Source organism: Pongo abelii, chromosome X, assembly GCF_028885655.2.
Source record: "Pongo abelii isolate AG06213 chromosome X, NHGRI_mPonAbe1-v2.0_pri, whole genome shotgun sequence".
NCBI lineage: Eukaryota > Metazoa > Chordata > Mammalia > Primates > Hominidae > Pongo > Pongo abelii.
This window is the reverse complement of record NC_072008.2, coordinates 112,966,740-112,992,995: the sequence shown is the minus strand read 5'-3', so window position 1 is coordinate 112,992,995 and position 26,256 is coordinate 112,966,740. Positions and strand designations below refer to the sequence as shown.

The window sequence follows — 26,256 nt, the reverse complement described above, 5'->3', positions numbered from 1 at the left end:
AATGTGCAGGTTGGTTACATATGTATACATGTGCCATGCTGGTGCGCTGCACCCACTAACTCGTCATCTAGCATTAGGTATATCTCCCAATGCTATCCCTCCCCCCTCCCCCCACCCCACAACAGTCCCCAGAGTGTGATGTTCCCCTTCCTGTGTCCATGTGTTCTCATTGTTCAATTCCCACCTATGAGTGAGAATATGCGGTGTTTGGTTTTTTGTTCTTGTGATAGTTTACTGAGAATGATGATTTCCAATTTCATCCATGTCCCGACAAAGGACATGAACTCATCATTTTTTATGGCTGCATAGTATTCCATGGTGTATATGTGCCACATTTTCTTAATCCAGTCTATCATTGTTGGATATCTGGGTTGGTTCCAAGTCTTTGCTATTGTGAATAATGCCGCAATAAACATACGTGTGCATGTGCCTTTATAGCAGCATGATTTATAGTCCCGCATTACTTTATGCACCACTAAGAAAGGAAGGGAGAAAAACCACCAACCTGTCATAATTCTAAAAATTAAATAATAAGGAATTATGACAGGTTGGTGGTTTTTCTCCCTTCCTTTCTTAGTGGTGCATAAAGTAATGCAACTCTTAGTTTTAATGAGACATTTTTGAAATTTGTTAGAATTGCCTTTCAGAGCTACTGTGTTAAAAACTAATTTTTAGTCATCTCATTTTATTAATTTTGACTGGGATAGAATTATAAGTTCACAATGACTTTTCCCTTAACACTTTTAAGATATTTTCCCACTGTCTTCTAATGTTTATTATTGCTAATGAAGAACCTGCTGTCAATCTAGTTGTTGCTCCTTATTAGGTAAATTTGTTTTTTTCTCTCTGGTAACTATGAGAATTTTTTCTCTATAGGGTTTCAATATATTGTATATAACGGGTATGTGTGTTTGTATGGTAGTGAGGAGGGATTGCCTGCTTGCACTTGGTGGCTTTTTAAATCTGAGAACTAATTTTTCTTCAGTTCCAGGAAATTCACTTATCAACTCTTTGAATACTGCCTCTGCCATTCTATTTTTTCCTTCTCCGTTCCTTCTGGATATATATTGGAGCTTCTTTTTCTCCTTATTTCTTAATTCTCTCCCCTTTTCCATCTTTTTTATTTATTTATTTTTATCTGCCCTCGGTACTGGCAGATTTTTTTCTGTTCTCTCTTCTAATTTGCTAATTTTTTTCTCTTCAACTGTGTAGTCTATTATTTAAATCTGTCTTTTGAGCATTTTTATTTCTAATACTGATACGCATTTCTTGGATTTCCTTTTGGTTCTTTTTCACATTCACTTAGTTTTATGGATGCTATTTCTTTCTTGAGCTCTTTGAACATATCAAACATATTTTGATGTGCTATTCAGATTGTGCTTTTATCTCTAATTTCTTGGAAAAGAATTCTCTCATTTTCTTAGGTCTGAAGATGACTGACTTAGATGTTTTGTATTTCTTGTCTGTGAGTTAATCTTCTAAGGGCTTTTTTTTGACTATATGTGACCTAGGAAGTGGAGATGTCCCTTTTGAGTAATGTCATGGGCAACCTTCCTGGACCTTGAAGGTTTTATCAACTCCTAACCAGTTTTTATGATAACATCTTATCTTGAAGTTTCTACATCACAAACATAAATTGAATTTGAGCCATCTATGCATATCTTCTGTAGCAGTTTGGGATTCTCACATGTCTCTTGTCTTTTCCATGCTCCTGTGGATGTTTCCCAGATTTAAACTTCACTAGGTCTCTGCTGATTCAGGAGCCTGTGGTCTTACCAGGTAGCCTTAAATCGTACCCCAAATTCAGCATTGTATTTCCAGCTATTAAGGCACATATCTCATTCAAGGTATCATCTTGGGCTAATCAACATTAACTTCTGCTCATGAGTGTGAATTCTCTTTCTGTCTGACACTTGGAAAATTTTCCTTCTTTCTGGAAAAACTTTGCCTTGTGTTAAAAAATGTTTTTATTAAATGATTGTAAACTGGTATTTCTAGAAGTTTGGAGTACGAGGGAGCAACTCCAGTGTGGCTTCTGTCCACCATCTTTTCTTTGAGGTCTCATTGAGAGCTCTAATTTTTTTTCCCATTCTTCTCTTATCCTTTTTTAGGGTTTGGAGTCATGAGCAGGTTTAATTTTGGAGGAACTTTACAGGTGGGTTCATTATTTGGCTCTGCAAAAACAACAGTGACTACTTCCACTACAGGGTTTATTTTCTCTACATCTGCTATAGGAGGGTTAAATTTGAGGGTTTCGTCCCAACCAGTTGCAAGTGCATCTTCATCTTCCACTGGCTTATTCACATCCAGCTCCAGCTACACAGACTACAGGATTCATTTTTGGAACACTGGTTGTGTCAACTGCCCCAGTAGCAACTGAATTTTCCTTAGAGTAAGAGCAATACAGTTTCTGATTTTTTTTAGTGGATACAAAGGTAATTGTCTCTGAGAGACAAACTGGGTAAAGACATGATATGTTACTTCTAAATCAACTATTTCTGGCCTGGCGCAGTGGTTCACGCTTGTAATCCCAGCACTTTGAGAGGCCAAAGCAGGTGGATTGCTTGAGCACAGGAGTTTGAGATCAGCCTGGGTAACATGGCAAAACTCCGTCACTACAAAAAATACAAAAAATTAGCCGGGCGTGGTAGTATGTGCCTGTAGTCCCAGCTACTCAGGAGGTTGAGGTGGGAGGATTGCCTGAGCCCGGGAGGTTGAGGCTGCAGTGAGCCATGATTGCACCACTGCACTCCAGCCTGGGTGACAGAGCGAGACGCTGTCTCAAAAATGAAAATCTATTTGGAATTATGCTATTTATTCCCAAGGTAGTCTACCAAATTGAAGGCATCTGAGATTTGAGGCACAAGCACACTGGATTCTGTACTGTGGTCTCCCTTCATTTTATATGAACCATAGGAGGAGTACTCACTGAGTATTGGAAATGTATCATCTTGAAATTAGGCTACCTGCTGAATAAGTGACTCTTTAGAGAGATCTTTTCCCATTGATCATTGTAATGAACTAATTATATAGTTTTCCCTCATGCATCTCAGAATTTTAAAGGAGGTACTCATTTCATGCCTTTTTAGGTAAATCCACTTGTTTTTTCGTAGCACTGATAGCCTCATGTCTTTTAGTAGCACCTGAGAACCTGGTGAGAGCAAGGGTATTCCCTCTGGAATTCTCCTTTATCCTGTTGTAGTTATCTAATAACTTGTAATTGAATGCTAAATAATCTTTCTTAGGAGGATTAATTTAAATATTGAAGCATTTTGTCATGGGTCATGAAATACATTTAAAAATTTCTAAACTTTTCTGAAGTTGGTTAGTGTGGAAAAAAAGATAAAAAATCTCTAAAAATTGTTTTAAAGAGATGCGTGTTGTTTGATTTAGTGTCTAAAACAAAAACTTGTGTTGTTTAATAAGGTGCTGGACTGGCAGAAGGAGGAAGTATAAGTCCTTTTTTTTTTGTTTTGAGATGGAGTCTCACTCTGTCGCCAGGCTGGATTGCAGTGGCGCAATCTTGGCTCACTGCAACATCTGCCTCCTGGGTTCAAGCGATTCTCCTGCCTCAGCCTCCTGAGTAGCTGGGATTACAGGCGTGTGCTACTGTGCCTGGCTAATTTTTGTATTTTTAGTAGAGACAGGGTTTCACCATCTTGGCCAGGCTGGTCTCAAACTCCTGACCTCGTGATCTACCTGCCTCGGCCTCCCAAAGTGCTGGGATTACAGGTGTGAGCCACGGCGCCCGGCTGTATAAGTCCTTTTGTCTCTACAGAAGACAAAATTTTCTGAACTACTCTTTCCCCATTAAAACATTTTAAAATGTTTTTCCCCTTAAGGTGGATCAAATTAGGTAACCTTTATCTATGAATGAGAAATATGGAGCTCTGTACATGTATTCCTATATTAATATCTGGTTATTTTTCTGTATTGAGATGAAATAACCTATAGAACAAAACCTTCACATTTAAAAGTTAATTTGACAGGAGCCGTGTTATCTAGTTGCCTTTTAATATGTCAGATAACTATTACGTTGATTTTTGTTTCCTTTTTTCTATTTAGAATGTGCCTGTATTAAAATACCTCATGTAACCGTAAAGTGATACACCTACTAAGCCCACAACAATTAAAAAGAAAAAAAAGTTGGGCAACACTGCTTCCACACAACCTACAGTGATTACAGGGGCTTCTGGGGTAGGTGCCAACACCCTTACTAATGCTGCAACTAGCAATACCCTGTCACATGAGGTGACAGCATCCACTCCTTTTGCTTTTGGCTCTTCTCCCTCCTCTGCTATTCAGGTTTCTCATTCATCGGTGGAGGCACACCTCAGACTGGGAGCACCAGTTTCAATATTGTTTCCATGAGGCATGCAGCTCAGCCAACAGCATTTGTAGAATTACCCCTTATTCCTGCTACTTAGGCATCTGGTGGCACAACTGCTGTACAACCAATAGCTCCTTTCATCCTTGGCAGACAGTCTACAAGTAAGGTTTGAACTCTGCTCTCTAATGGAGAAGCACAGTATTCAAGATTGATTTTGAGATTCTTACTTGATTGATTCAAATCCAAATGTGGTCACTTCTCTTGTTGGAAGTTAGTGTTATTGATGAATGTAGGAGAAATTGAATACAAAGTGCCCCTTCTGGTTTATAGTTTTAGGTTTAGAACCAATCAATCTTTGTTTTGGAAAAAGCAACAAACTCCTGAGAACCAGTAGTCTAGACAAATTGGCATATAGTAATCAGAGTTACCCTGAAATATTTTGTTCAATTGTTTAATGCTTATGTTTAACAAATATTTCTTGTTCACAATCTGTTAATTGTTTTTCTTCCTCTCTTAAAACTTCTGAAATGAAATTTATCAGGAGGAACAATAGAACAAGAAAGCATATCTTTAGGGTAGTATGACATTTTAGAGAATATTATATTATGCAAAAAGTCAGTTATATGGCATGATTTGGGAATGGTATATTCTTGCTAAAATATTTTGGCTAGTGGAGACATCTTATATACTATACATGGGTAACCAGTTTCCAGTTAGGTTTCAGTAAAATACATTTAACCTGTATTCAACATTAATGAGAAGACATTCAGGATCTTGCTAAACCAAAATGCAGTTAATAAAATATTATATACACTGGACCATATACTATATAATCTTTTGGGAATGCCTTTTTTCACTCAGCGTAATTTTCTGGAGATTCATCCAGATTGTTGTCTGTATCGATTCTTTCCCTTTCTTTCTTTCTTTCTTTCTTTTCTTTCTTTCTTTCCTTTCTTTCTTTCTTTCTTTCTTTCTTTCTTTCTTTCTTTCTTTCTTTCTTTCTTTCTTTCTTTCTCTTTCTTTCTTTCTTTCTTTCTTTCTCTCTCTTTCTTTCTTTCATTGAGACAGGGTCTCGCTCTCGCTCTGGCTGGAGTACAGTGGCATGATCATGGCTTACTGCAGCCTCGACCTCCCAGGCTCAAGTGATTCTTCCACCTCAGCCTCCTGAGTAGCTGGGACCATAGACGTGCACCATCACACCTGGCTAATTTAGTATTATTATTATTATTATTATTATTATTATTTGTAGGGACGTGGTTTCACCATGTTTCCCAGGCTGGTCTCGAACTCTTGAGCTTAAGCAGTCCTCCTGCCTTGGCTTCCCAAAGTGCTAGGATTACAGGCATGGGCCACTGTGCCTGGCCTGCTTGTTTCTTTTTATTGCTGCATACTGTTATATTGTATGGATGTATTACAGTTTTTTTTAAACTATTATCTATGAATGGATATTTGTATTTTTTCTACTTTTTGGCTATTATGAATAAAGCTGCTATGATATGAAAATTTGTGTACTGATTTTTTTCATGAATATAAGTCTTCATTACTCTGGGATAAATACCCAGTAGTGCAATTTCTGGGTCATACGGTAGTTGCATATTCAGTTTTATAAGAAACTGCCAAACTTTTCCATGTTAGCTATACCATTTTACATACCCACCAGCAATGTATACAAGATCTAGTTTCTTTGTATCCTCACTATCATTTGGTGTTACTATTTTTTATTTTAGCCATTTTTGTAGATAGTGATATCATAATTGTAGTTTTAATTTACAGTTTCTCTGATAGTTAATGATGTTGAACATCTTTTCCTGTGCTTATCATCTGTATATCTTATCAGTTCATGTCTTTTTTTAGTGAGAAAAAAAGCATCCAAAATAGCAATGTATTATATGGGTCCTTTTTGCATGAGGATTTGAGTAATGTCAGTGGATAATATGATTTTACAAAAGACAGAATGCTGTTTGTGATTTTTTCTATTGTTAAACTTATACCTAGGTATTTCTTTTTTTTAGAGATTGCACATGATATTGCGTTTGCTTTTCATCACTAGTATATAGAAATACAGTTGATTTTGTATGTCTATCTTGTATCCTGAAACACTGGAGAACTCATTTATTCTAGGAGTTTTTTTTGTAAATTTCTTATGATTGTTCTACATAGATAATTATGTCATTTGCAAATAGAGATAGTTTCATTTCTTCCTTTCCAATCTGATGCCTTTTTTTCTTGCTTTAATGCAATAGCTAGAACTTCCAGCACTGTTTTGGATAAGAGTGGTGAGAGCAAGTTGCCTTGTTATTGATCTTAGGAGGAAAACATTCAGTCTTTCACTATTAAGTATAGTCTTAGCTGCAGTTTTTTGTTGGTGTTCTTTATCAAGTTAAGGAAGTTCCCCTCTCTGTATTCCAATTTTTTTTTGGCCGTGGGGGGGAGTGGTGGGGGGGAGTTTTTACCATGACTGGGTGTTGAATTTTTTCAAATGCTTTTTCTGTGTCAATTGATATGGTCATGTGATTGGTTTTCATTATCCCACTAATACAGTGAATTACATCAACTGGACCTAAATATTGTAACAACCTTGCATCTCTGAAATAAATCCCACTTGTCATGGTATATAGTTCTTTTATATATTGTTGAATTATATTTGCTATTATTTCATTAAGGATTCTTGCATTTATGTTCATGAAGGATATTGGTCTGCAGTTTTCTTTTTTCTATTGTCTGTCTGGTTTTGGTCAGTGAGTAATACTAGCTTCATAAAATGAGTTGGGCAGTGAGTAATACTAGCTTCATAAATTGAGTTCTCCTGTTTCATTTTCTGAAAGAAATTCTTTAAACATTTGGTAGAATTTTCCAATGAAATCATCCCAACCTGGAGATTGATTTTTGGGAGTTTTCACATTTATGAATTCAAATTCATTAATTGTCATAGGGCCAGTCAAATGATGTTTCTCATATTGGTGAATTGTGGTCGTTTATGTTTTTTGAAAAGTTGGTCCATTTCTTCTAAATTATTAAATTCATGGGCATAGTATTCTTTTGATGTCTGCTGGGTATGTCACGGTATCCCCTGTTTTCATTCCTAATATTGGTAATTTGTGTTTTCCCTCTTTTATTGTCAGTCTTACTAGAATTGTTAATTTTATAGATCTTCCCAAAAATCAGCTCTTGGCCGGGTGCAGTGGCTCACGCCTGTAATCCCAGCACTTTGGGAGGCCTAGGCGGGCAGATCACCTGAGGTCAGGCGTTCAAGACCAGCCTGGCCAACATAGTGAAACACCGTCTCTACTAAAAATACAACAGTCAGCCAGGCATGGTGGTGCGTGCCTGTAATCCCAGCTACTCGGGAGGCCGAGGCAGGAGAATTGCTTGAACCCGGGAGGCAGAGGTTGCAGTGAGCCGAGACAGCACCACTGCCCTCCAGCCTTGGTGACAGAGCCAGACTTCATCTCAAAATAAATAAATAAATAAATAAATAAATAAATAAATAAATAAATTAGCTGTTTGTACAATTTTTTTTTATTGTTTTCGTTTTTAATTTTACTGAGTTTTTGCTCTTTTTTTCTGTTTGCTTTGGGCTTATTTTGCTATTTTTTTTTTCTCGGTTCTTCAGTTGGGAGCTTAAATTATTGATTAGATTTTTCTTCTTTTCTAATGTGTGCATTTAATGCTGTAACTTTCCCTGTCTGTACTGCTTTGTGTCTCAAAAATTTTGATAGGATGTATTTTCATTTTCATTCAATTTGGTGTATTTTTAAATTTCTCTTGAGACTTCCTCTCTGACCCATTTATTATTTAGAAGTGTTCAGTTTCCAAATGTTTGAAGATTTTCCTGTTATCTTTCTAGTTTGATTCAATTGTAGTTGGAGAATGCACTCTATCATTTTAATTCTTTTAAATTTGTCATTGTTTGTTTTATGGCTAAATATATGATCTATCTTGGTATTTCTTTCATGGGCACTTGAAAAGTATGTGTATTCTTTTGTTTTGTTTTTTGAGACGGAGTCTAGCTCTGTCACCAAGGCTGCAGTTCAGTAGCGTGATCTGCAACTTCCGCCTCCCACGTTCAAGCAATTCTCCTGCTTCAGCCTCCCAAGTGGCTGGGATTACAGGCATGCACCCCCATGCCCAGCTAATTTTTGTATTTTTAGTAGAGACAGGGTTTCCCCATATTGGCCAGGCTGGTCTCGAACTCCTGACCTCAAGTGATCTGCCCACCCCAGCAACCAAAGTGCTGGGATTACAAGAGTAAGCCATCACGCCCCGCTCGAAAAGTGTGTATTTTTTACTACTATATAATTCATCCATGTAACCAAAAACCACTTGTACCCCAAATGCTATTGACATTTTTTTAAAGTAGTAGATATGTAGGATGAACAAGCCTAGAGATCTAATATATAACATCATGAGGATTATAGTTAACAAAATTGTGTATTAAGAGTATCTGCAAAACTGAGTAGATTTTTGCTGTTACACAAAAAAATGGATAATTATGTAAGATGATGGCTATGTTAATTTGCTTAACTATAGTAACTGTTTTATTATTTATATGTATCCCATAACATTATGTTGAATATATTAAATATACCCAATAAATTGATTTTTAAAAACGAAAAGTATGTGTATTCTGCTTTGTTGGGTGAAGTGTTCTATAAATGTCAATTAGATCCTGAAGGTTCATGATGTTTTTGAGTTCTTCTGTATCCTTGCTGATTTTCTGATAAGTTCTATCAGTTGGTAAGAGAGGGGTATTGAAATCTCTAACTGTGTAATAGTGAATTTCTCTGTAAGTTTCATCAGTTTTTGCTTTACATATTTGGAAGCTCTGTTGTTTGGTTCATACACGTATGATTACTAAGACTTCTTAGAGGATTGGCCCTCTTATCATTGTGTAAATATCCTCCTCTGTCTATGGTAATTTTCTTTGTTCTGAAGTCTACTTTGTCTGATAATAATATATCTACTCCCTACTCCCTTTTGTTTAATGTTGCATGGTATATTTTTTCCCATCTTTTAACTCTTAACTTGCCTATATCATTACTTTTGAAGTGACTTTCATAAAGACAACATATAGTTGAGTCGTGTTTTTAATTCCTTCTACCAATTTTTAATTGGTATGTATAGGCCATTTACATGTACTATAATTATTGTATTGCTGTATTAGGACTTAAGTCTGTCATTTTTTAAATTACAGTTTTCATTTCTTTCTTTTCCATTTCTGCCTTCCTATTGGTTATGTGAACATTTTTTAGAATTCCATTTTGATTTGTCTATAGTGTTTTTGAGAGTATCTTTTTGTATAGCTTTTACGGTCACTCTAGATATCATATACAGTATACATATCTTATCACAGTCTACTGGCATTGCTATTTTACCAGTTTGAGTGAAGTCTAAAAATTGTTCCTCCCTGTATGTCCCTTAACCCTTCCCCATTTGTAATGCAATTGTCTTAACTATTTCCTCTACATATATTTAGAGCCATATCAGACAGGGTTATAATTTTTGCTTCAGCTTTCAAACATAATTAAGAAAACTGAAGGTAAGAAGGAAAGCCTATTATATTTACCCATATTTTTGCTTTTATTTGTTGTTTTTTACTTCCCGAGGTTCCAAGATTCCTTCTTTTATAATTTCCTTTAGCCGTTTTTTTTTGTTGTTGTTTTTTTTTTTTTTTTTTTTTGAGACGGAGTCTCGCTGTGTCGTCCAGGCTGGAAGTGGCGCGATCTCGGCTCACTGCAAGATCCGCCTCCGGGGTTCAAGCCATTCGCCTGCCTCAGCCTCCCGAGTAGCTGGGACTACTTTTACGGTAGTCTATTGGCAACAGATTTTCTGAGCTTTCCTTCAACTCTCAATGCCTTGATTTCCTCTCTTTTTTCTGGAGGATATTTTCGTTAGCTGTGAGTTGACAGTTCTTTTCTTTCAGCACTTGAAAAATATTGGGCTACTTCTTTCTTGCTTTCCTGCTTTCTGATGAGAAATCCTCTGTCATTTAAATAGTCTTTTCTCTCTTGGTTAGATGCCATTTTTCTCTTACTGCTTTCAAGTTTTTTTCTTTGCCTTTGGTTTTCAGAAGTTTAATTATTATGTGTCTTTTTGTAAATTTCTTTGTGTTTATCCTTTTTGGGTTCGCTCTGCTTCTTGAGTCAGTTCATTTATGCCTCTTTGGCATAAATTTGGGACATTTTCACCTATTTTTCTATCAGCTATTATTTACTTTTTAGCGCTACCCTCTTTCTCTTCTTGTCTCTGATGACATGAAAGTTAAGTCCTTGGTTATAGTCCAACAGGACCTGATGCTCTGTTAATTTTTTTTCAGTCTATTTTTCTCTGTTGTTTGGATTGGATAATTTCTATTATTCTATCATCCAGTTCACTGATTCTTATTTCTATATTCTCCCTCTATTCTACTACTGGGTCCTTCTACCAACCTTTGCATTTCATCTATTACAAATTTTTCATTCTAAAATTTTTGCTTGGTTCTTTATAACTTCTGTTTCTTTACCAATAATTAGTTAGTTAGTTAGTTTCTTTCTTTCTTTCTTCCTTCTCTTTTTTTGTGCTGAGGCGGTTTTTTTTTCATTTGTTTGAAGTGTGTTAATAATTGTTTGTTGATGAATTTGTTTTACATGAATGCTTTAAAATCTTTGTGATTTTTAAATTGAAACCTAGATATTCTCATACTATGTTATGAGACTCTGGATCTGGTTTAAACCTTTTGCTTTGGCTGGCTTTATTTGACATTGTTCTGGTAGGGGGGGAAAAGTGCTGCCTTTTTACTGCAGAATGGGAGTAGAACTTCAGTTTCCATACTTGGTCTCAGTGGATACCTGAAATGAGGGTCTCCAAGTTACTGCTAGGTGGAGTGGGGATTCCTGCCCCCGACATGGTTTCTGCTGGCAAGGTGAGGATGGAGTCTATTAACTGCTGGCAGGGATGAAAAACCTGCCTTCGAGTTTGGCTTTCTTTTATACCACCCTGGAGAGGGTGTTGGGATGCCTTATTATAGCCTCACAAGGGTGGGTGTCTAGGCTCTCCTGGTGTTTGCTGGCATGAGTGCAGATAGGACCACAAATTTTCCTGTGGTGGTTGGTTATAGTTAGAGTGGTTATTGTCTAAAAGTTTTCTGACTTGCTTGGCTGCCCCCTCCCTTGCCCTTTGTCTAAAAAAAGCAGACTTTTTTTGTTAGGGCTTTTTGAAAAATTTATACCCATTGGCATTTCTGGGTTGCCAGCCTGTTCAACTCCAAGCCTGGGAAATATGAGGCAAAAAGAAAACCTAGGGAACTCACCACCATATTGTTCCTTTGGTTTTGGAATCCCTAGCCAGTTTGCCTTCTTCTCTCTACGTTTCAGGATCTTCTTAGGTTTATTTATTTTTTATCTTATTTTACTTTTTCTCTTTTTTTAAGAAATAGAGCCAGGGCCTCATTATGTTGCTCAGGCTGGTTTTGAACTCCTGAGCTCAAGTGATCCTCCCACCTCAGCCTCCCAAAGTCCTAGGATTACAGGTGTGAGCCACCACTCCTTGGCTTCTTATGTCTATTTTATATGTAACGTCCTGGGGTTTTAGTTGTATCTAGGGGGAAGAAGAGGGAGAAGTACAGCTACTCCATCTGCCCTGAAATGGAAGTTCTTAAGATTTTAATTAATTAGAGACACGGTCTCACTCTGTTACCTAGGCTGGAGTGCAGTGACACAGTCACAGCTTACTGCAGCCTCAAACTCCTGGGCTCAAATGATTGTCCCGTCTCGGCCTCCGGAGTAGCTAGGACTGCAGGCACATGCCGCCATGCCTGGCTAATATTTTTCTTTTAAGACAGGGTCTTGCTATGTTGCCCAGGCTGGTCTTGAACTCCTGGCCTCAAATGATCCTCCCTCCTTGGCCTCCCAATGCACTGGGATTACAGGCATGAGCCACCACACCTAGCCTAAGATTTTAGTTATTATGTTGTCAAAACTTTCATTTTTTAGGGGTTCTCTCAAAGCTTATTCATATAGGCCTTTCCATCTCAACATTCTTATTTTTTTGGTTATTTTGTGTTTTATATTTTTAAGAATCTTAATTTTTTCCCCCTAAGAGACTAGTGAATTGAACCATTGTGTTTTGTTAAATAGACATCCTTTCTCTATTAATTGAAGTTGCTGCCTTCCTGATACACCAAATTATTGTTTGACTTGACTTGGCTTGACTCTGCTTCTAGACTTTCTATTCTGTTCTGTTGATCTCTTTTTCTTGTTCTAGTACTGCCATTTTGTTACTGTAGCATGCCCCCCCTATCTTGTAGTGTAAGGCCACTACCTCTATTCTTTTTTTAAAAAACTGCTATTTTCTATGTCCTACTATTTATTAAGATAGTTGGCATTTTCTTAAGTTCTTAAATGTAAAGGAATTAAGGCTGATTTGGGGATCCTTATAGCACTAGATGGAGGAAATTGTGATATTGAACCCTTCTTCTAGTTCAGTAGTTCTCAGCTGGAGACAGTTGGCCCCACCATGGGGGAATTTTGGCCAAATCTGGAGACATTTTTGGTTGTCAAGACTAAGGAGATGCTACTGGCATCAGAGCCCAGGGATGCTGCTGAACATCCTACAGTGCACAGTTCAGTCCCCCACAGCAAAGAATTATTTGGTAATGTCGAACAACTCTGATCTTGTCCTGTGATTAGGAAGCTAAGGTTTTTGTCTCTTAAATCCTTTTCTAAGATTCATTTAACTTAAAAGCAAATCATATTAAGTGGTATTTGCTCCCCTAGTTACCTTTAGGTATGTGATTTAAGGTCAGGCGCCTGAAATTATGCCAGTATCTGGGACAAATGATCAAGATTTTTAAATATGGGCATAAATCAAGTGTAAATTTAATTAGAGATAGTAAAGAGGTTTCAGTAATATGACCAGTTACAAAATAAATAATACAAAAATCAATAGCTTTCCCATGTTTAAGCAATAGCAGTTGGGAAATATAATGGAGAAAGGTCTAATTAACAATTTCAGCCAAAAGTATGAGATGCATAGACGTAAACTTTTAAAAATATGCATGACTTAGATGAAGCAAACCACAAAATTTTACTGATGAATGTAAAAGAGGATGTGAATAAATGAAAAGACCCACTGAATGCTCAGACCCTATAAGATAAAGATGTCATTTATCTTTGAATTAATCTATACATTTAATGCAGTTCTTGAAAAACCATAATGGGAATCTTTGGGGGAAGGAAAGGAAGGAAGGACTTGACAAGATTTCAAAGTTTATATGGGGGAATAAATGCATGAGACTAGCCACCTCTATTTTTTTTTTTAGGAAAGTAATGAGAACTTGCAAGAAAATATGTGAAAATTATTATAAATGTATTCTTTTCCTGTAAATTTAAAATATTATGTAACATAAAAATAAAATAATTCTAGTGCTATGGAACAGGGATAGAAAGAAAAATCAGTGAAATATTTTGAAGTACAGTGCAGAAACAAACCTGTGCTTGTGAAAGTGACATTTCAAATTTGTGAGATAGAGAACAGAGTAGTGAATAAATGAATTGCAGTAGCTGGCTAACCAGTTATTGTGGGTAAGGGGATGAATTTTGCCTAAAAAGATTAACTGAAAAAAATCCTTGGTTACTTAAGGTAGAAAGTAAAACCATAGCCAGGTGCATGGCTCATGCCTGTAATCCCAGCACTTTGGGAGGGTGAGGTGGGTGGATCACTTGAGGTCAGGAGTTCAAGACCAGCCTGGCCAACATGGTGAAACCTCGTCACTACAGGAAAAAAAAAAAAAAAAAAGGAAAAAGCTGGGCCTTGTGGTGCATGCCTGTAGTCTCAGCTACTAGGGAGGCTGAGGCAGGAGAATCACTTGAACCCAGGAGGCGGAGGTTGCAGTGAGCCGAGATTGTGCCACTGCACCACTCCAACTGGGTGACAAAGCAAGACTCCACCTCAAAAAAAAAAAAAAAAAGAAACCATAAATGTTTTTAAAGCATAGGTGAATATGAAAATGTGTAAATAATATTTCTGGAGTTGAGGAGATAAGCATTTCTATAGGAGTTTAAAATAACATAGTCAAATGGTTCAAAAATAAAACTATAAATAGCATAAATAGGTATATTATTCCCCATCTGCATCTTTATTACCCCTGCCCCTTTCCCATACTCAGTTAACCACTGTAATTGCATATGTCTTTCCAGAGCTTCTTCATGAGTTTGTTGAGAAATAAAAATACGTATTCTTAGTCCTCTGCCTTTTTTGATATAAATGGTATACTCTAGACACTATTCTGTACCTTGCTTTTTAACTTGTATTCTGTACCTTACTTAAAAACTTTATATGCTTATTTTACACATTTGGAATGTTTTCACATTAGTCAGTACATAGAGAACTTCCTCAGTATGTTTTTCCTCAGTATTTTTTATAGGATCATAGTATTCCATGCTCTGGATGTGCTATAATTTATATATCCAGTCCCTTGCTGATGGCCATTTGGGTTGTTTACATAATCCTTTACTAATACAAACAGTGATGCAATGGATATCATTTTACATGTCATTTTACAGGTATTCTAGTATATTTTTGGGGCTAAATTTCCAGAAAAAGTATTGCTGTTTCAAAAGATAGATGCATTTGTAATTTTTAAAACATTGACCAGTTGTTTCCCATAGTTGTACCAATTTATCCCCCCATTTGGAATCTGTGAGGCTGCCTGCTTCTTTATAGTGTCCTTAACAGAGTGTGTTTAGTTTTTGACTTATTGTCATTCGTTAAATGAAATTATTCTCAATGTAGTTATAATTTGCAATTTTCTCTTAAAAGTGAGGTTGAACACCTTTTCATATGTTTAAGAGAAAAGTCTTTTTAAATGTGATATGAAGACATAGACTATTATATAGAGACAGAGACCAGAGAGAAAAAATGATGGAAAGATTTGACTACATAAAAATAAAATAAAAACTGAATGGCAAACTGGGGTAGAGGAATTATTGCAACATATGACAAAATAAATAGCCTTGATATACACTTTTATTAAAAATCAGTAATAGTGTTGGTAGGAATATAAATTGTCTCAATTTCTATGGAAAACAATATGGAGATTTCTCAGAGAATTAAAAATAGAACCACCTTTTGACTTAGCAATTCCACGCTGGATATCTATACAAAGGAAAAGAAACCAGTATATAAAAAAGACACTTGCACTTAAGTGTTTATTGCAGCACTGTTCACAATGGCAAAGTCATGAAATCAACCTAAATGTCCATAAGTGGTTGATTGGACTATGCAGCCATAAAAGAATGAAATCATATCGTTTGCGATATCATGGATGGAGCCAGAGGCCTAAGTGAAGTAACTCAGAAACAGACAATCAAATATTGCATGTTCTCATGTATAAGTGGGAGCTAAACGGTAGGTACACATGGACATTAAGATGAAAATAATAAACACTAGGGACTCCAAAAGAAGAGAGTTGGGGGTAGGGGTAAAGGTTGAAAAATTACCTATTGGGTACTGTGTTCACTATTTGGGTGATGGGTACACTAGAAGCCCAACCCCCACTATTATGCAATATATCTATGTAACTTTAAAATAAAATTTAAAAATATCAGTAATAAGACAGTATTCTTTGATGTGAAAATGGGCAGATGACATGAATAGGCAATTTCAAATGAAAAAATTGAAGTAGCAATGAAACCCATATTAAAAATTCAACCTCTCAGATAGGTAATGAATTGTAAATATAAATGCTTTTGCTATACAACTGGTTATTTCTTTTCTTTTTCTTTTTTTTTTTTTTGAGGTGGAGTCTTGCTTTGTTGCCAGGCTGGAGTGTGGTGGCGCGATCTCAGCTCAGTGCAACCTCTGCCTCCTGGTTTCAAGCAGTTCTCCTGCCTCAGCCTCCTGAGTAGCTGGGACTGCAAGCGTGTACTACCACGCCCAGGTCATTTTTTTTTTTTTATTTTTAGTAGAGACAGGGTTTCACCATGTTGGCCAGGATGGTCTCTATCTCTTGACCTCTATCCTCCTGCCTTGGCCTCCCAAAGTACAATTGGTTATTTCTTTAAAAGTGTACATATGGTTCTTCTCCTAAATGAAACATAGGGATATTGCACTGTGTAAATTTTAAGTAGTTTTTGTATGTGGTAAAGTTTCCAGTTCCTTCCCCACATCTCTTTTCTGTCTCTTTCACCCCCAGAGGACCTAGATGTTTTGGATAGCAGAACCATGACAGTTGAATGCAGGCAATAATAGATGCAAGTACAGTTACTTATTAAGCACCTTTTTCCTTTTAAAGGTGAAATAGAATATCTGTAATTATGTGTTAGAGTCTAGAAAAAGTTGGTTAAATTCAGCAGAAACATTTATTGAACAATTACTATTATGTGCCATGTGCATTGATCTGCAGTGAGGATGAAAAGATATGAACTTTGCTTTCAAGTAACTCTATCTTATTTGTGTCATTATGCATTAATTTATCCTTATAGTTTTCTTTTTAAAGAGGCAGGTAATCTGTTTTCTGAAAATTTATTCCAGACCTTCATTTATTCTTTATATACTATACAGCCATTTAAAATGTACAGTTCAGTGGTTCACAGAGCTATGCAACCATTACAACAGGCCGTATTAGAATATTTTCATCATCCCCAAAAGAAACTCTCTACTCATTAGCAGTCATTGCCCATTCCTCCTTTTCCCCAGTCTTTGGCAACCACTAATCTACATTTTGTCTCTGTAATGGAATCATATATTTTTTATAAATGGAATAATATATTATTCGGTCTTTTGTGACTAGCTTCTTTCACTTAGCATGCTTTCAAATCTCATTCATGTCGTAGCATGTATTACTACTTTTTCTTTTATGGCAAGTACAATTCTATTGCTTGGATATGCTGTATTTTATTCATCCATTCATCAGTTAATAGGCATTTGGGTTGTTTCTGCCTTTTGTATATTTTGAATAATACTGCTATGAATATTCACATATATGTTTTTGTGTGGATATATGTTTCATCTCTTTTTGGCATATCTATATATATATATATATATATCCCTAAGAGTAAAATTGCTGGGTCATACGGTAACACTATGTTAGCCCATTGAGGAAATGCCAGACAGTTTTCCAAAGAGGTACAGAATTTTACATTTCCAACAGGATCCTCATCAACACTTGATCTATCTTTTTGATTATAGCCATCCTAATGGGTATAATGTAGTATCTCATTGTGGCTTTGATTTGCAATTCCCCAATGACTAAGGATAGTGAGCATGTTTTCATGTGCTTTGTTGGCCATTTGTATCAGCAATTTTGTATCTTTCTGACCATTCTCTTGTAGTCACATCTGCCTCTGACCACATCCTGGAAAGGTTCTCTGCTTTAAAGGATTGGGGTCATTAAATTTTCTCACTTGGATAATTCAGGATAATCTCAAGGTATTTAACCTTAATCCCATCTGTAAAGTCCCTTTTATCAAGTAAGGCGATATGTTCACAGGTTCTGAGTATTAGGCCATCTTTGGGGACTGGTTTTCTGTCTATCACACCATCTTAACAATATTAAGTCTTTTGATCCATAAACATGAGATCCTTTAGAACATCTTTAATTTCTTCCAATGATGTTTCATATTTTTGTGTACATTATGTAATTTAAAAATTGTCCATATTTCTTTTTGAGCAATCATAAATGGAATTATATTCTTAATTTATTTCATTTTGTATTGTTCATTGTTATAATATAGAAATGTAATTATTTTTATATATTAATCTTGTATCCTGCAACCTTACAAAACTTGTTTATTGTTCTAGTAGTTTTTTTTATTTCTTAGAATTTTCTGTATTCGTGATCATGTCATCTATGAATAGAGATAGTTTTACTTCTTTCTTTTCAATCCACATGTGTTTTATTTCTTTTTCCTGCCTATTGTCCTGGCTAGAATTTTCAATGTATTGTTGAATGGAAGTGGCTAGAGCAGACATCCTTGTTTTGTTTCTGATGGTAGTGGGAAAGTATTTAGTCTTTCTCTATTAAGTGTGATGTTACTGTAGATTATTCATTAGTGCCCTTTATCCTGTTTAGGAAGCTCCCTTCTCTTCCTAATTTGTTGAGTGTTTCTGCCATGAAAGGGTATTGGATTTTATCAAATGCTTCTACTGCTTCTATTGAGATGATAATGTGTTTTTTTAATAATAGCATAATTAAGGTATAATTCACATATCTTAAAAATCACCATTTTTAAGTATACAATCCAGTGGTTTTTAATATAGTCACAGAGTGTACAACTATCACCACTATGTAATTTGAGAACATTTTCAAAGCCCCCCCACAAAAAAAACCCTATACCTATTAGCAGTCACTCCCCATTACCCACTCCTCCCAGACCCTGGGAATCATTAATATATTTTCTGTCCATGAATTTGTCTATTCTGGACATTTCATATAAATAGAATTTCACAATATGAAGCTTTTTGTTTTGTTTTTTTGGTCTGGCTTCTTACATTTAGCATAATGTTTTCAAGATTCATCCATGTTGTAGCGTACATCAGTACTTAATTCTTCCGATTTCAGGACGGACCTTTTCAGCTTCCTTTTTCCCTGGTTATCTCTGATAAACTATCCGACTTACACCCTAAATTGTTATTCTCTTAAAGCTCCCTGCCTCCTCTTAATTGTTTACCTCCCAAATCTCCATTTTTTAGAGTAATGTTTTGGGCTTGAATGTCCTCACACTCTGTTTCAAATAAAGTCAGTTATTTTGGGGATGGCTTGGGAGCTCTCTGTTCTTATGAATGGCCTTTATCCCTGGGCAGAATCGTTCAGCCAGTGCTTTGGGTACTGAGCAGTAGCAGTAGCCACTGGTCTTCTTGCTTACCTCTTCAGGTGTGGACCTTAACCCTGCAAGTGAACTGGGGTGGAATAATCAGGGTGAGGGTGTTTGGGGCCTCAGTATTCTCAGCCTTCTCTACTTGGGGTAGAGTCTCCACCCTGTGAGTAAAGGAAGGGAGCCCCTGAACTCTTGGCTATACTGAACAGGAATTTCACCCCTTCAACTCTGTGTTGGAAGTGATAAGAAATGCTGGCTACCTGTCCCTCCCATTGGGATACTCTATTCCTTGATTGGGAGCTGTGGGCAGAGGGAGTCCAGTTTTGGCTACCCCTCCCTAGAGAGTAGCTTCCATCAAGGTAGACAAGGGGATGGTGAAAGGAAAGGAGTGACTTGTGGCTCATATGCCATAGACTGTCGCTGTTAGATTACTGAGTTTTAGCAGATTTTCTTGAATAAATGTTTCTTCATTTGCTGTGGGGTCTTAGAACAATTTCCAGCCATTTCCTATTTAAAGAAAAAAAAATAACTTTTTGCTGGAACTTTTTGCTGGTTATGGATTTACTTGGGAACAGGTCCATGGGACTTTTTATGCTGCAGTTCTGGAAGTGGATCCCCCCTCTTAGGACTTCTTTTTCAGTAAAGTAGAATTTCTTTGTTATGATGGTGCTAGAAGACTGACTATACTAAAGTAGTACCAATGAACTGTTTTTTTAATCAAGGTTTTACTCTGTCTTATTGATTAGGTTTCAGGATACCTGCTTTTCCCTGCTTTGTTTTTATTTCTCCGTATTAATGAACCTTGTTATAATGGTGTTTTACTTTTAAAAATTATTTTTGGTGACATATTTTTCTGTTTGTTACTTTGATTTTTAGGTTTGGCTCCAGCAGCTGCTGTTGCCACCACCACTAGTTCAAGCACCATGCAGTTTACCTCAATATCAAATTCTTTGACCTCCACTGCTGCTATTGGGCTCTCATGTAAGTTACTCATTCTAAAGAAAATAGTGTTATTTCCCATGAGGCCACCTTACTCTATTTGCCAGTATATGCTACAGATCTCTGTCTCAGAAATTATCATTATTCTTGAACCCATTTATAATTGCTGATATCAATAGTAGCTTTGCTTAAGAACCTAATTCTCATGTCTTTAGCTGTGAATTTTTTATATTAACATGGTTATTATAGCTTAAAATGCTAACTTTAAGCATGTAATTCATTAATATTGTGATGCATTGAAACAACTTCTTGAAGCTATTAACAGAAGGGAGAGTAGGAGTTTTGCCAAGTATTTCTGAGGGGAAGAAGTCCTTATCCATGTGACTAAGATAAAATGGGAAATAAATGTAGGAGCCTTGCTATAGTGTGTTTTTTGATACCGACCTGGTTTGTGGTCCTTACATTTTACCTATCAGAAGTGGAACATGACAAAGGACCACCTGTAGTTTTGGGGTTCTAATTGACATTGTGTGATGTCTTGTGACCTCTCCACCTGAAGAGGACCATCTATCTGGATGCTTTGACCTAAAAGGTGAGACATTATCTCGTAACCCCAACTTCTTTGTTACACATTTTCCATTAGTATAGTAATAGCAAATGTTGAAAATATTGAATTCAGGCCAGGCTCAGTGGCTCATGCCTGTAATCCTAGCATTTTGGGAGGCCATGGCAGGTGGAATGCTTGAGCCCAGGAGTTTGAGACCAGCCTGGGCAACATGGTAAAACCCTGTCTCTACAAAAAATACAAAAATTTGCCGGACGTAGTGGTGCGTGCCTGTAGTCCCAGCTACTGGGGAGGCTTAGGTGGGAGGATTGCTTGAGCCCAGGAGGTCAAGGCTACAGTGAGCCAAGATTGCACCACTGCACTCCAGCCTGGGTGACAGAGTAAGACCCTGTCAAACAAAAAAAAAAGAAAGAAAGGAAGAAAGAAAGAGAGAGAGGGGGAGAGAGAGGGAGGGAGGGAGGGAGAGAGAGAGAAAGAAAGAAAGAAAAAAGAAAAGAAAATACTGAATTTTATATGTCTCAGGCAATTTTTTCTTACAGTCCTCTATAAACTGACTTCTTTTAAGGTTTCTTCTTCACAATATCATAATGTTCATCATTAAATTTTGTTGTAATCCTAGCTGTAATAGCCCCCCTCCCCCAGCTCGATGACAGTAAGATTGTCTCCATTCCTGGGAATACAACTAGCCAGAAAATGTTTGATGCTTCATTGAGGATGAATAGTGCTCAATTAACCATCACCATCCTCTTGTGTTATTGGCATAGTTAGGCATTAGTTAAGATTGGTTACCACATGAGTTATGTTTTCTACCACTTAGACTTCAATTTTGAGACATGACTATGATTCTGGAATCATTTTGATATATGTAAGCAGTATCCTTCTCAACTGTGATAGATTTCATGAATATGACCATGTCCAAGGTTTAGAGTTAAAATTATTGAATTAATTCCATGTTCAGTCAAAACTTGCTCTCTGACCTTTGACAGGTTCCCCCACTTTTCTCCCTCTGATGTCCTTGTCTACAAAATGAAAAGATATTGGGACCACAATATCTTTTAATTAACTTTAATGAATTATAACTTATACATCATAAAATTAACTTACTTTAAGTATGCAATCCAGAAATTTTAGTAAGTTTATCGAATTGTGTAACCATCACTGTATGTAGTTTTAGAGCATTTCCATCATTGCAATAAGATCCCTCAGCCACAGACAACCACTAATCTGTTTTCCATCTCTATATATTTGCCTTTTCTGGACATTTCATATAAATGGTTTGACCATGGTTTTTTGAAGTTTAACCAAAAGTTTCTAAAGAACTCTTCAGATGAAAAAGACTATATAAATTTCTCACTGTTTTTGATTTAAAGGGTAATAGTTAAGATTATGTTGTTCTCTGCAGTTGGTGCTCCAACAACTTCGGCTAGAACACTTGATATTATAACCTTGGGATTTGCATTAAAATTCTCTGGAGCAGGTGGAGCAGCTCCTACTGCAGTTAGTAAGATTTTAGAATTATCAGGATGTCTTGGGGCTCTCATTGGAAATGTGCTTCATAACAAGCAGTAAGTAGGTTCTATGGCTTTTAGGGCTAAGTGGTTTTGACCATCTCATCAGAGTATCCAAAAGGTACACCAATATGTTTATGTAGATGATTGCCAAAGAGTACAATGAGACAGTTGATATCAATGATGTTACTTCTTTGAGATGACTAGGCAAAACAGCTGCCAAATTCTTGCCAACCATCAAACTTAAGAATTTTTGTTATTGATCACAGTATTTATCTGGTTGAGATTGATAAAGTTTTTTTTTTCTCTAAAAGTTAATTTAAGTTTTGACCTCTATTAAAGTTGGCCCTCTTCTAAAGTTGGTTATAGGAGTTTCCCTAGACCTATTCTAAATTTGTTTCTGCCAGTTAGGAGCTAGTTAGGTTGTAGATGGAAGAAAACTTGGTTATCCATTGCCCATAGCTATTGGAGCTGGGTGGTAAGGGGTCATCTACTCAAACCTGTCTTTTAAGTTAGACTCCATTTTGGGGAAGTCTTGTTTGTTTTTACTGTAAGAAGTTTACTTAGGGATTAAATGAATCTTTTTAAATCTGGCTTAAACTAAAAGTCAATCCCTTTTAAGCTTAAAATAATTATTCCTAAACAGACATGTATATCATCCCTCCCTTTTTTTTAAAGATACAGTCTCACTTTGTCACACAGGTTAGAGTGCAGTGGCGTGATTATAGCTGACTGCAGCCTAATCTCCTGGATTCAAGCGATCCTCCCACCTCAGCCTTCTGAGTACCTGGGACTGCAGGCATGCACCACCATGACGAACTGATTTTTTTTTTTTTTTTTTTTAGTAGAGATGAGGTCTCACTACATTGTCCAGGCCTGTCTCAAACTCCTGGGCTCAAGCTATCCTCCCACCTTGGCCTCCCAAAGTGCTCAGCTTGTAGGCATGAGGCACCACACCTGGCCTCATCTCTTTATTTCTTCTTTTACATGACCTTATGAGTTTCTACTGTTTAGTAGACTAACTGGCCAATGTGTGAGACTTGTGAAGGGTGTGTCATAAGAACATTACAAGTTACCATATTCGCAAAAAATGTAACACATTTCCCCATAAAACAATGACCAAAAAAACCCTGATTCTTTTAGTCATGGGTTGAATCACTGAAATATGAATGGGCAGCCTCTTTGATGATGCTGTCATACCCAGCCCTTATCTATATAAGTCTCAAATTCCTTTCTACAAATACTACTTTTGCCACTAGCCCATCCCTTAGCACCATGATATGGTTTGGCTATGTCCTCACCCAAATCTCATCTTGAATTGTAGCTCCCATAATTCCCATGTGTTGTGGGAGGGACCTGGTGAGAGGTAACTGAATCGTGTCTTTCTCATGTTGTTCTTGTGATAGTGAATAAGTCTCACAAGATATGATGGTTTTATAAAAGGGAGTTCCCTTACACAAGCTCTCTTGCCTGTCACCATGTAAGGTGTGACTTTGCTCCTCATTCACTTTCTGTCATGATTGTGAGGCCTCCCCAGCCATGTGAAACTGTGAGTCAATTAAACCTCTTTCCTTTATAAACTATCCAGTCGCGGGTATGTCTTTATTAGCAGCATGAGAACAGACTAATACACACCATTTCACCCACCAGGACCTTAAGCACTTACCCTTCTCCCCATTAGGTATGTCTCAACCTGACAGCCCCAATTTGGGGTGTTTTCTTCCCCCTACTTACCTTTCTTTCTCTTGAAGTGTATTTACTTATTCAGATTCTTCATCTCACTAACCAGTCTTGCAGAGCAGCTTTCAAGCATCTGTATCTGCAGATTTACAGCCATTTGGGATTACTGTCTGCCCTAGGTATAATCAGCAAATTTTAAGAGAAATTTGCTTTTTATAGTTTGGGAAGGTGATGATGACCATTTCCAATATGGAATAAGATGTATAGTTGTTGATCAGGGACAGGATAGGAAAATTTGATAGTAGAATATTTTAAAGGCTATTTTCATTATTTTTTAAATGTGAGTTCAAATTTAGTGTGTAGTTTTTTTGTATTATTTTTAGAACCATACTTCCCTTTTACTACACAGATATTGTAGGATTGACTGTATTAACTGGTTAAGACCAAAGTTGTAATTTGCAAAATCAGACTGTGATAGAACTTTCAAACCCATTCCTTTATTTGGTATCAATTGAAATATTATTTGAATATGCCAGAGTTAATTTATGCCTTTAAAAATAGCATGAAAGATAACAAAAATAAAACTGGATAAAAAGTTAAAATAAGCCCTGTGCGGTGGCTCATGCCTGTAATCCCAGCACTTTGGGAGGCCGAGGCAGGCGGATCACGAGGTCAGGAGATCAAGACCATCCTGGCTAATACAGTGAAACCCCATCTCTACTAAAAATACAAAAAATTAGCCGGGCGTGGTGGCATGTGCTTGTAGTCCTAGCTACTCGGGAGGCTGAGGCAGGAGAATCACTTGAACCCAGGTGGTGGAGGTTGCAGTGAGCCAAGATTGTGCCACTGTACTCTAGCCTGGGTGACAGAGCGAGACTCCATCTCAAAAAAAAAAAAAAAAAAAAAAAGTTAAAATAATCATACTGTTTTAAAATGACTCAGGATTCCTTTATGTTTGGGCTGCTTATAGGTAAAAACAATTCGTACATGCATATATACATATCACTTCCTCTAGAGAGAACAGTTTGTTTATCTTTCTAGACTTTTTTCTAAGCATATACAAACATACATTAAATTTGTTTTATAAAAATGGTACCATACTCTCTCTGTGTGTGTGTGTGTGTGTGTGTGTGTGTGTGTGTGTACACACATTCTTAGAATTTGCTGTTTCCTCTTAAGTATACATCTTTTTATTTTCTTTTTCTTTTATGTTTTTTGAGACAGAATCTCGCTCTGTCGCTCACTTAGCCTCCTGGGTAGCTGGGATTACAGGTGTGCACCACATCTGGCTGATTTTTGTATTTTTAGTAGAGATGGGGTTTCACCAAGTTGGCCAGGCTCGTCTCAAACTCCTGACCTCCAGTGATATAACTGCCTCGGCCTCCCAAAGTGCTGGGATTACAGGTGTGAGCCACCATGCCTAGCCAATTATATATCTTTGAATATCTATCCATGTTAGGAAATACAGATTACTTTATTAGAAAACCATTTTTGGGTGAAGATATTCTCCTTTACAAGAAGGGCTCATGTTTTTTAAAAAAAATTTCTTTCTGCCTTGAATGCAATAGTTACTCAGTGTTTGGGTGAATTAATCAATAAAGGGAGTCTATTGGCATTATCATTAATTTTTAGCATTTCTGAGGAAGGTTTTCCTTTCAGGTAAGATTTTTGTTCTCAGATGAATAAAATGATGACTTACGGTTGTAAAGAATATCACACAAGATCCAATCTGTAATCTCTCCACTGTTCTAACCATAGTAACTCCTGGGCTTCTTTGTGATTGGGCATGGTCTTCCTCTGTGGTGCACATTTTACCCTCACAAGGGCTAACATAAAGAATGGGGAATTTATCATAAGAACCTTTGTGGCCAAAAAGGAAATGGAGTCTTGTGGAATTCAAGTAAAGTCATTGCCATGACACTGTTACCTTAAGGAAATTGGAACTTAAGATTATTCTTAAGGCAGCTTTAGGGACCTCCCAAATCAAACATTGCATATGCATAATTCAGTTATTCTCCCTTTGTCTACTTTTTTCTTTTTTTTTAATTTCTCATTGGTTTCCTTACCTCTTTCTCTGCTTTCCTGCTGTACCTTATTCTTAATTATGACTTGCTCATGGTCCCTTACTTCTACTTCATCTCCTTCTGTCAGTCCTATCAAGTCTTTCTGCCTATAATTGGATTCCTTCTATACTTTTGGAAATATTTCCCAGTATCTGCCTAGAGTCAGATTTTTTCCATATTGCTAAATTTTTGGAAATGAAATTCTGACTCATATTAATCCTGTTTTGCTATAGCTTTTTGTGCCAGACCCTCAGATAGGCTGCTAGTAGTACATTGGATGGCTTCCCATCCTTCAGTTGGCCATCCTGCCCAGTCAACTGTGAACCAGGAACAAAAAGGACAGAGTTATCTGGAACAAAGAATGGGTATTTGAGCT

The 26,256-nt window shown here is 36.8% G+C and overlaps 1 protein-coding gene across 1 annotated transcript in view; it reads left to right on the top strand.

Moving 5' to 3' along the window:
• The window catches only part of NUP62CL (nucleoporin 62 C-terminal like), a 78,321-nt gene that overhangs the window by 11,639 nt on the left and 40,426 nt on the right, over positions 1-26,256 (top strand). The window contains exon 2 of the mRNA XM_024240722.2: positions 20,002-20,106. Within this exon, the coding sequence (XP_024096490.1) occupies positions 20,049-20,106 (58 nt within the window). The 5' untranslated portion in view covers positions 20,002-20,048. The remainder of the gene's footprint in view (positions 1-20,001; positions 20,107-26,256) is intronic.